The sequence below is a fragment of the Myodes glareolus genome, chromosome 9, assembly GCF_982192425.1.
Source record: "Myodes glareolus chromosome 9, mMyoGla1.1, whole genome shotgun sequence".
Lineage (NCBI taxonomy): Eukaryota > Metazoa > Chordata > Mammalia > Rodentia > Cricetidae > Myodes > Myodes glareolus.
Window position 1 is genome coordinate 72789021 of NC_142034.1, and position 12090 is coordinate 72801110.

General features: G+C 45.3%; 1 protein-coding gene across 1 annotated transcript in view; it reads left to right on the top strand.

The window, feature by feature from the left end:
- Positions 1-278: 278 nt before the first annotated feature.
- Sec24a (SEC24 homolog A, COPII component) overlaps positions 279-12090 on the top strand; it is a 64249-nt gene continuing 52437 nt past the window's right edge. Inside the window, exons 1-2 of the mRNA XM_048437615.3 lie at positions 279-640; positions 11014-11469. Of these exons, the coding sequence (XP_048293572.3) occupies positions 544-640; positions 11014-11469 (553 nt within the window). The 5' untranslated portion in view covers positions 279-543. The remainder of the gene's footprint in view (positions 641-11013; positions 11470-12090) is intronic.

A 12090-nucleotide genomic window follows, 5' to 3' on the forward strand; every position in this document is an offset into this window, starting at 1 on the left:
TCTAAAAGTCCGCACCGCCCTCAGATGCCCGATCTGTCAGGGAGGTGACGTTCTCCACGCCGGGGATTTTCGTAGTGGCCACACTGCCACTTCCGGTGGGCGGCGGGAGTCAGTGACGTGGCGGGCGAGTCCGTGCACGGTTCTCCGGGCCCGGACTCGGGACTGTCAGGTGGCCTCGGGGCAGCTCCGCCGGGACTCAGAGCCGCCAGCCGGAACCGGAAGTGCCACGTGTCCCCACTGTGCCTGCGCGGCCGGCGGCTCCGCCCAGGACCTCCCTCCTCTCCGGGTTCGGCTGGCGCCTCCGAGCCCGGCGTTCGCGGCCCCGCCGGCCTGACTCCCGAGCCTCTCCGCGCCCAGGCCGGGTCGTGGCCGCCGGCGGGCTGAGGAGACCGAGACGCCATGCCTCGGCCTTGACGTACCGCCCTCGCGTGTCCCGTTTCTCCGGCCTTCAGCTCCCTTCCCTCTGCTTTCCTCTTAGAGCTCTTGGCTCGGCGCTGCGATCGACCCCGAGGACTCAGTCCTACCCTAAGAACTCCGGGCGCCATGGCCCAGCCCGGGATCCCGGCTGCCCGCGGCGCCGCAGCTGGCCTCCAGGCCCAGAACGGGGCAGCCTCGGCCTCTGGGTCTCCCTTCACCAACGGTGAGTGCCGCATGGGGGCGGGGAGGACAGCACGGCCAGGACCCGGGAGACCTCCCTGCTGGGTCTGCCGCGGGGAGTGGCAGGTGACGGCTCTGCCCCGCCGTGCACCTGCAGTCCCGCGCTGGGGGCACAGTTTCGCATGTATTTATACATTCGGCCAGCAAACTGTAAGCACCTGCGCTCTGCAGCGTCCGAGAGAAACAAGGGGTGTAAAAAAAAAATCGCAGACGAAATCAGTTCTTTAGAACTGCCTTACAGGGGAGGGCATAGTGTCTGGGTGTCATCACCCTCCGCGCCAACCTCAGTCCGGTGTCCTGGAGGGCAGGGTTCGTGAGTTCGGAGCGCAGTGGGGTGCGGATCGTGTTTATTAGCCCGAGTTTGCAGAGACGAATGAATGACTCCGCCTTTGGCAGACCCCTTTAGGACTACTCATCTCTCCAGGGATCTTTCTTCAAGGATCTTCCCACAGCTGTCCCTTGGCCGCCTGTGCAGTTTTTCGGTTGTGGGCAAGCCAAATAGATGGAAGACTAGGGATCGTTTCTAGAGGACTCTTCCCCACTTGGGACGTAGACACAACTCTCTGAACCGGGGGAGAGTGTACATCTGGCACTATGGTTTATCATTTGACATGAGAATATCTTATAATTTGATACCTCTTCTAGGATTCCTGAAGCTTTTCTACAGCGTGAATTGCTAAGCGTATTTTAATTGATATAATAAAGACACATTTCCTGCCTACTTACAAATTAGCCTACAAATCTTTGCTTTGTGGGAAGAAGACAGGGAGAATAATACTCAAGTACTTACTGTGCCCATTGGAGTTGGAGAAAATAGCCAGTGACTAAAATTGCTGGTTACAATGCGTTTAAAGACGACTACTGTTTTCTTTCCAAAAAGGGCTCTTTTATAAGACTTAAAAATGTCTGTGGGTAGGCAGCTATGTGGGCAGGGCAAGAGAAGCTAGAGGCATTGACAAGTCAACTTGAATTGGTTCTTAAGTTTATAGTAACAAATTATGTAAACTACATTTTCTTCTGTGACAGTAACATTTGCACAGAAGATGAAACCATTCCCTTTAAGGTGAGAACAAGCAAGATGTCTCTGGTATAGGTTTTTCTTATAAATTGCACTTAAATAGCAAATTCTGTAAATGTGCCTGTGAGCTTACATGTCAGTATAGTTATTAGGATTGTGGGATGCTGCAGGAATTTAACCAGGATGATAGGCTGTGCTGGTGATATTTCATTGATTTTAGTTAGTTTTTTGAGACAGTGTCTCACTCTGTATCTGCACTTGGTCTGAAACTTGTGGTGATCCTCCTGTCTCAGTTGCTCGAGTGCCAGGATTAGGGAGCTGGTATTTCCGTGTCCTACTTACTTCGTTAGTTGGTCAAAGCTAAACACGCACCTGTTGCACATCCATGTTCTGACCTTGACCGTAAGAGAGAATAAGAGAGCACTCACGGGTGGGTTTAGATCCATTTGTGAATTCAGATATGGAGCTGGTGATTGTGGTTCAGTGTGATAGGGACTGAAAAAAAATGTGCTTAGTTAAAGTAAGGAATAGAATCATATGCCTGCAGATAGAAAACTCTTGGGTTTTTTGAGACAAGCTTTCCATTTGTAGCTCTAGCTGTCCTGGAACTAGCTCTGTAGACCAAGCTGACCTCGAACTCACAGAGATCCGCCTGTCTGTGCCTCCTGAGTGCTGGAATTAAAGGTGTGCACCATCACTACCCAGCTTTTATTTATTTTAAATTGTGTATGTGTGTGTGTGTTTGTGTGCACTCACAGGTGCCCACATAGGCCAAAATTGTAGGATCCTCTAGAATTGGAGTTCGGGTGGTTGTGAGCCGTCTGACATGGGCTCTGGTAATTGAAGTTGGATCCTCTGGAGGAGCAATTCTCCTCCTAACTGCTGCTAAACCATCTATCTCTTCAAGTCACATTTTCAACTTAAAAAAAAAAAGTTGTGTATGTGTGCATGCTTACACTTAGTTTCTCTGTATATGTGTGTGTGTGTGTGTGTGTGTGTGTGTGTGTGTGTGTGTGTGTGTCACGTGTGAAGGTGCGCTCAGAAACCAAAAGAGGGCATCAGATGCCCTGGAGCTGGAGCTACAGGCAGTTGTGAGTTACCTGATATGGGTGCTTACAGCTGAAATTGGGTCCTTCGGAAGAGCAGCAAGTGCTCTTAACTGCTGAGCCACTGGTTCAGCCCCTTTTATGGGCAGTCTTTATTCTGAAACAGGCTCTGCATAAAGGTTATGTCTAGTCCCTCCTACTGGCTATTGTGGCTGAGCTCCATTTATTGTTCTCAGAATGGGCAGAAACTGAGCTCCCATAATTCTTTATGTACCTCTGTATTATGTCTGCCAGAGATAACACTAGGAGGTGAAGCACCTGCTTAGCTTGTACAAGGTTTTGGGTTCAATGCTCAGCACTGCTAGAAGAAAAAAGCAAAGTCCCGAGAGTGCAACATTGTTGCATGTAGTAGCTAGTGAACTGCTTCTCTGTCACAGCTGGTTGGCGGGACTCTGGGAAGAGACAGTAGCAGGAGCTAGCACTCCCACCGCCTCTGGCCAATGGCACAGTGTCATCAGATTACTTCCCTATTCTTCTTGAACTAGTGCAGGAATCAGGGCCCAGAGCCTAGTTTTGGGTTTCCTTATATAGATATATACCTATATCTGCAGCACAGGATTGCTGGCTTTTTGTTTTTTGAGATAAAGTTTCTCCATGTAACTGCTCTGGTTGTCCTGGAACTCATTTTGTAAACTAGGCTGGCCTCAAACTCACAGAGATGTGCCTGCCTCTGCCTTCCTAGTGCTGGGATTAATGGCGTACACCACCACCCCTTGATACTTTCCTCCTTTTGTTGCCGTTTTATGGTGCTGAGGAGCGAACCCAGGCTCTCTGAATGCTAGGCCAACACTTCCCTGCTGAGCTACATCCTTAATGCACCCCCACCCCTGCTTTTTAAACCTCTGTGTGTGCCATCAGAGGCCAGAAGAGGGTGTCTAATCCCCTGGAGCTGGAGTTACGTGGAGTTGTGAACCATACGTGGAACTGACCTCTAGTCATCTAAAAGAGAGGCAAATGCCCTTAACCATGCCTTCAGCCCTTTTTGTTTGTTTTTTTGAGACTGAGTCTCAGGTAGCCCAGACTGGCCTTAAGCTAACTGTAGCAAAGATTTCTGTACAGGCCTCCACCTCACAAGTGCTGTGGTTATAGGTAAATACCATCACAACTGGCTTTTCTTTCCTTTTGTTTTCATTGACAGATTCTTCAGGTGAAGAATGTATTTTGATTAATGGTGTGAGATAAGGTACTAAGTTAGGCCCTCTGGATTGTCCATTCCCTGGGACTGGATTTACAGGTTTGTGAGTTGCCATGTGAGTGCAGCAAATTTAACTCAAATCTTCTGTAAGAATAGCCAGTGCTTTTTTAACCACTGAGACACCTCTCCAATCTTTGAACATGTGATCCTCCTACCTCAGCCTCCCAAGTTATAGGCCTGAACTGCCAGGACCAACCTTCTCTTCTCCATGGACTTTGATGTAAAGGAGGTAGTTAACTCAGTGTGTCTTAACTGTTTAGTAGGCTTACTAGGCAGCTTATAAATCATGGTTTTTGTATTAATTGGCGTGATGCTACCTGAAGGATTCTTTTAATTTTATGTTTGATTTATGAAGAATAATAAGGACATCAATTGTTTTATAAGTTATCTATATCAGTTAGTTTTTTGTTTTAGGGTTGCTGGGGATTGAGCACATGGTCTCACATAGCTAGCAAGCATGCTGTCATAGAGCTAACATATCCAGGCATTCTGCTTTTGAGACAGTGTCTTGCTAGTTTAGCAGCGCTGACCTGAATGTCTGTGTGTGTGTGTGTGTGTGTGTGTGTGTGTGTGTGTGTGTTTGTATGTGCATCATCCTTCTCCCTCTGCCGCCACTGTCATTTTCTCTTAGGACAGAATCTTACTGGGTGTCCATCATTGGCCTACAACACTATGTAGAACAGGCTGGCCTTAAACTTGGTGGGGTCCTCTTGTCTCTGCCTCCAAATTGTTAGAATTTCAGATGTATGCCGTAACATCCAGTTTAAAGCAGTGGTTTCTAAGGTCTATTCCAAAATCTATGTGAACTATCAGTCCATGAGGCATGCACTCTTCCAGGTGCTAGGATTCTGTTGAGTTATTTATCTGTTTGTTTCTGGAGGTTTGGGAGGTGTGAGGCAATGTCTCCTGTAGCTCAGGCAGACGTCCAGCTCACAGTGGCCCTCTAGTATCTGCCTCCCAAGTACTGGGGCTACAAGTGTGAGTTACTGTCTGAAGGTTCCTATTGCTGTGAAGACACTGTGACTGTGACAACTCTTACAAAGGAAAACATGTAATGGGGTGGCTCACAGTTTTAGAGGTTTAGTCTATTATCATGGTGGGACATGGATGTGTGCAGCAGACATGGTACTGGTGCTGAGAGACCTACAGTTTGATCAGCAGGCAACAAGAAGTGATCTGAACCACTGGGTGTGGCTTAATCATGTATGAGACCTCAAAGTCTGCCTCCACAGTGACACAAGGCCTTATCCTTCAATGAGGCCTTACCTATTCCTACAAAGCCACAATTCCTATTAATGCCACTCCCCATGAGCTTAAGGGAGCCAATTACATTTAAACTACCACAGTTACCATGCCTGGCTTCCATGAGTCTTATAGAATGGAAATTTACTAAAGTTAGACCTAGGGTCTCAATTTGTACCCTTGTTACAAGTTCCTCTTTGATTCGGAAGCTGCTGTTGGCATGAACGTGAAGCACTTTTCTATACTGAACTGATGCTCTTTTGCTTTGTTACTTTTTTTGTCTAATTTGGCTGCTGTGGTGGTTTGAATGAAAATGGCCCCTATAGGTTCATAGAGAGTGGCACTTTTAGGAGATGTGGACTTGTTGGAGGAAGTGTGTCATGGGGTGGACTTTGAGGTTTCAGATGCTCAAGCCAGGCCCAGTGTGCCTCTCTTTTCCTGCTGCCTGCAGATTCAGATGTAGAACTCTCGGCTCCTTCTCCAGCACCATCACAGCCTGCCTGTGATGCCACCATGTTTCCTACCATGAATGATAATGGACTAAACCGCTGAACCTGTAAGCCAGGTCCAGTTAAATGTTTTCCTTTATAAGAGTAGCCATGGTCGGGCAGTGATGGCGCATGCCTTTAATCCTAGCACTTGGGAGGCAGAGGCAGGCAGATCTTTGTGAATTCAAGGTCCAGGCCAGCCTGGTCTACAGAATGAGATCCAGGACAGCCAGGTTTACACACAGAGAAACTCAATCTTCAAAAACAAAGCAAACAAACAAAAAGAGTAGCTGTGGTCATGGTGTCTCTTCACAACAATTAAAACCTTAAGACAGCTTCTGTTCCCACATGTTCCCTAGACTGCCCTAATAGAGCCACAGATGACTACCTGTAAAAATGTTAATCCCGGCTCTTGGCAGGTGGAGGCAGAGGATCAAGAAGTTCAAGGCCAGATGTCTTTCCTACATAATGAATTCAAGACCAACTAAGACATCTGAGATGCTGTCTTAAGAAGAACAAGAAAACTAAACAACCAAAAACCCTAAATCCCATGGAGTCAGAGAGATGGCTCAGTAGTTCAAAGAACCTCCTGCTCTTCTAGAAGATCCAAATTCCATTGCCAGCACCCACATTATGCAGCTCACAACTACTTGTAACTCAAGCCCTAGGGGATCCAACTCCTCTGACCTCTGTGGGTACCTGCATATAAATACACACACATAATTGAAAGTAATAAAAGAAAAAATTATAAAATACAAAAACTGGAAAAAAGTATTTAGGGTATTTATTTGCTTGTTTGTTTGGTTTGGTTTTTTGAAGACAGGGTCTCACTATGTAGCTCTGGCTGTCCTGGAACTCACCTGACTTTGCTTCCCTAGCAGTGAAATAAAAGGTGTGCATCATCATGTCCAGCTACTTATGTAGGGTTTTTAAGGCAATCTTAGTAGGGAAATAAGAAGTAGATAGGCAATTAGGGGAAACAAAGGACTTTGAGAAATAGTTGTCCCTCACCCCCTACCCCCTTGCTTTAAGATAATAGAGTGCAAAACACTGACTGGGAACTAAATTGCCCAGTAATTGCTATGAGGGGACTGTTGTGTGAATGGGATGTTACTACAGGTGTTTCTAAGCCCCTATGAGTCTGTGGGGGAGGGAGGGGCACTGCCTCTTGGAGGACATTTAAATGGCGTTATGAAGAGGTCAGTAGTAAAGGAACAAACACTGCTTCTGTCTGCTTGCTCTCACACAACAGAGAGCCCTTCTGTGACCACGCTGGGGTGTGGGCACATATACTTCAGTAGACACCAAGTGCAACAACTACAATCAACCTGTCCTGTTCATTTGTGACCCCACAAGTTGTTTCAAACACCAATACCAAGCCCAGACTTCCAGCCTGTGCTTCTGATTGGTTATATCAGTGAATCCCGTGACCTTTCTGCTTGGATGTAGTAATTTGATAGATAGTTCACAGAACATGAGGAAACATTTGTAATGGTTCATATGAGCAAGCAGGGAGTGGGGAAGAGCAACCCTCTTAGACTGTGTCTTCAGCAACCTTGAAGGTCATCACATCTATAGGATGGAATAGTTTTATGACAATGACCAGGTGTATAATATGGAAGCCCACCTCCAACACGGTCTCTGTTCCCTAGGGCTGGCCTCATATTCTGAGGTCACAGAGATCCTCCTGCCTCAACCTCTGGAATATTGAGATATATGGGTATGAGCTACCATACTTGGCACTGGTATGCACACTTAAAGAAAACAACGTTTTATTTTTCTTATTTACTGTGTGTTTGCATGTATGTGTGGTAAGGTGTACACATATCATGGTGCATACATGTGGAGGGCAGAAGACATCTTTGGTGAGTTGATTCTCTTCTACTGTTATGACTTCAAGTTGTCAGCTTGCATGGCATATGCCTTTCCCCGATGAGCCATCTCAGTAGCCCAAATTTCAGAACATTGCTACCCCCAGAGACAAGGAAAACCCAGTGCCCCAGCCATGAATTGGTTTTTGTGTCCGAGTTTTCCTATTCTGGACATTGTATATAGGTTAATTATACAATGCATGTCTAATTACACCCTCCTGTGTCTGGCTTCTTTCAACTAAAAGATTGTGTGTGGTGGTGGGAAGTGAGCTCCAGGCCTCATATATAGCAACAGACACTGTTCTTCTGAGCAAGAACTCTAGTCCCAACATACGGTGATTTTTTTTTAAAATATTTATTTTTATTATGTATACAATATTCTGTCTGTGTGTATATGCCTGCAGGCCAGAAGAGGGCACCAGACCCCATTACAGATGGTTGTGAGCCACCATGTGGTTGCTGGGAATTGAACTCAGGACCTTTGGAAGAGCAGGCAATGCTCTTAACCTCTGAGCCATCTCTCCAGCCCCGTGATTTTTTTTTTTTAAGGATTTATTTAGTTAGTTATGTATACAACATTCTGCCTGCATATATGCCCACATGCCAGAAGAGGGCACCAGATCTCATTACAGATGGCTGTGAGCCACCATGTTGCTGGGAATTGAACTCAGGACCTCTGGAAGAGCAGCCAGTGCTCTCAACCACTGAGCCATCTCTCCAGCCCCCAATATGGTGATATTTTTAAGGTTTATTCATTTATAACATTTTGCAGTGCTTTGTTTTTGAGATCAAATCATATTCCACTGTATAGATATATCCCACAGGGCTATCCTTCTGCTGATAGTGGTTGTCTCCATTTTGGGGATATTGTTTTAGTCACTGTGGTAGTGCTATGAAGAGACACCATGACCATGGCAGTTCTTCGTTTGTTGTCGAGGCAGGGTTTCTCTGTGTAACAGCCCTGGCTGTCCTGGAACTTGCTTTGTAGACCAGACTGGCCTCCTCGAATTTACAGAGATCTTCCTGCCTCTGCCTCCCAAGTGCTGGGATTAAAGTTGTGAGCCACCACCACCCAGCAAGACCAAGACAACTATTTGTTTTTTAAGTTTTTTTTTTTTTTTTTTCCGAGACTGGGTTTCTCTGTAGCTTTAGAGCGTGTACTATAACTAGCTCTGTAGACCAGGCTGGGCTCAAACTCATAGAGATCCACCTGCCTCTGCATCTCGAGTGCTGGGATTAAAGGCATGTGCCACAATCACCCAGCTCCCAAGGTAACTCTTAAAAGGGGGAGCATTTAATTGGGGACTTGCTTACAATTTCAGAGGCTTAGTTCATTAGCATCAAGGTGGGGAAGATGGCAGCCCCATATACACTGTAAGTGAACATTTGTGTAAATGTGCTGTGCAGCCTAAAGGAACTGTAGGATCATACAGTAACTGTTTCAAATGTTGGGAGCAGGGGTGGCAGCTGCATGAGTTAATATTCCCACCAGCTGACTTGTTACTTCTTTTTTGTTTTAACCACCTAGCTTGTCTGAGTGGTTCTGTTACTGTTTAGTTCTCATTTGCCATTCTCCAGTGGCTAGTATGTTGAATAAATGAATGTCTGGTTTTAGATTGATTTTATTTACTTATGTGTCTGTGTGAGTCTGTGCATGTGTGTGTGCAGGTGCATGTGCCTTTGCCTGTGTGGGGCCAGAAGAGGGCCTGAGACCCCTCAGAGCTGGAGTCAGGTGTTTGTGGGATACTTGGCTTGTTCTCTGAGTGCTGGACACTGGTCTTCACATCAAGTTCTCTTACCTCCTGAGCCATCTCTGCAGCTCCAAGTTAATGTCTCTGCACATAATTATTAAGCATGTATGTTTTATTTCCTTTTTTTCTTTCTCCCCACCCCCGACAGTATTTATCTGTATAACAGCCCTGACTGTCCCAGAACTTGCTTTTTATTTCAAGCTGGCCTCAATTACACAGAGATTCACCTGTCTCTGTCTCCCTGGAATTTAAGCAGTGGTTCTCAATCTTCCTAAAACTACAACCCTTTAATACAGTTCCTCGTGTGGTGACTCCAACCATAAAATTATTTTTGTTACTACTTTGTAACTGTAATTTTGCTACTGTTATGAATCATAATATAAATAGCTGTGATTTCTGATGGTCTTGGACAACCCCTGTAAAAGGGTCATGCAACTCCCAAAGGGGTCGAGACCCACAGGTTGAGAACCAGTAGATTAAAGGCATGTACCTCCATGCCCAGTTTATGTATGTTTTCTTAATATGACTTTTCAGATCTTCTGCTGGCTGTACGATGGTGGCGCAAGCCTTTAATCCCAGTACTTGGGCGGCAGAGACAGGTGGGTCTCTGTGAGTTCGAGGACAGCCAGGGCTACACAGAAAAACTCTGTCTGGAAAACAAACAAGAAAAGATCTGTTTATTTTTAATTGAGTTGTCTCTACTGTTTAATTTAACATTTAAGGGGAAATTAAGACCTCTTTAATATTTTTATTTTTATGTGTATGGGTATTTTGCTTGCATGTATGCCATATATCTGATGCCTTTGGAGGTCAGAAGACAGCGTTGGATCCTCTGAGACTATAAGTTACAGGTGGTTTTGAGCCATCATGTAGGTGCTGGGAATTGAACCCTGTTCTCCAGCAAAAGCAGTCAATATTCTTAACCATTGAGTCATCTCCTTAGCCCTTGAGTGTAATATTTAATATTTGTTAGTTTTGTGGGGGGGTTGTTTGTTTGTTTTGATAATAGGTTCTCACTGTTGTAACCCTTCACTGGCTTGGAACTCCCTAAGTAAATCAGACTGGCCTTCAACTTCCAAGGATTCACCTCCCTCTACTTCCCAAGTGCTGGGATTAAAAGTTTACCCAAGCACTTGGGAGGCAGGCAGATCTCTGTGAGTTTGAGGTCAGCCTGGTCTACAGAGTGAGTTCCAGGCAGCCAGTGCTACATAGAGAAACCCAGTCTCAAAAAACACAAAAGACAAAACAAACAAAAATTATATACCACTATTCCCAGTTTAGTAGTGGTTGCCTTGGAATTTGTCATTTAGACCAGGCTGGCCTCATACTCACAGACTTAACCTGCTTCTGCCTCCCAAGAGCTGGGATTAAAGGCGTGCACTACCATGCTCACCATATAGTAAATGCTCTTCACTCCTAAACCAGTGCTCCCCATGCCCCCTTTTTTTTGTTTTGTTTTTGTTTTTGTTTTTTTTTTTTGATATACAATCTCACTGTAGCTCAGGCTATCTTGGAATTTACAATCTTCCTGCAGTAGTCCTCTGAGTGCTATACTTATTGTTCCCTACTCCTGGGTATTGGAATCAGGAGCTTTTGTATGTGCCACGCTCTTAGCCCCTATTGTATTTTTTAAAATATTGTTACATTTATTTGCAAGACTGATTTTTCTCATGTCTCATCTGAAGGTCCTGTCCAAAATACATTGATGTCATCACAAGTCTCATCGAGCCAAGGATATGAGTCCCAGCTTCTTCGTCCAATGCCAGCAAAGACTTTGAATCCATTCTCTGCACAGTCAAACTATGGTGGTTCTCAGGGATCTGGGCAGACTCTTAATAGACCACTTGTGTCTTCCAGTCCAGTACCACCTTCACTTCATGGTGGTCCTGTTCCCCGAACGCCACTACCTGCTTCTCAGAACCCAGCTGCTACACCAATGCCTTCTGGTAGCTTTCTTCTTGGAGCCAACCTACCACCACTTCTGAATTGGCAATATAACTATTCATCTACAGGACCACAGACTAATAACCATTTTCCTCATGTAGCTCAACCAACTATATCTGGGAATACAAATTTAACAGCAGACCATCAATATGTTTCTCCTGGAGACCCTGCATTTCAAACCAGCTTCGTCAAGCCAGGTATTCACTGAAGAGTGCTTGAAATGTAGAAATATGAAACTTGCTCCTTTAGATTTGCACTGAATACTTGAAACCTTACACCTTATAGAAAGATGGTTTAAAAAATTAATCTTTAAATAAATTTCCCTCACATCTCTAAGTTGACTTAATAGACTGCTTACATTCCTGAACTCTTACTGCTCTTGCTTTGTAGGTGTTTTGTTTTTCTTTTCTTTTCAAGGAGACAAGGTCTTGTCGTGCTATCTATGCTGAATTGCAACTCTGTACGCAGCCTCCCAAACATCTGGTTCTCCAAGCTATCTTCCTCTCAGTCTCTCCTAAGATTTCTAGGGATTATTTTTGTGCAGTCCTTTCATAGTCCTGAAAGATGACAGCTATGGTGGCACGGGCCTTTTTAAACCTTAGCACTTGAGATATACACACACGCAAAAAGGATTTGGTGGTGTCCTAGAAAATAATGTGCATTTTCTAGCTGTGAGGGGAAATGAATTTCAGATATTGCTCTGGCATGAGGATGGTCATGGAGAGAGTGAACTGAAGGGTCTGGGCTCCACCACTTGTTCAAATTTGCTTTTCTCTTTTTCTTTCAGCCTTTTTTGGGGGGTGGGGAAGACAGGATGT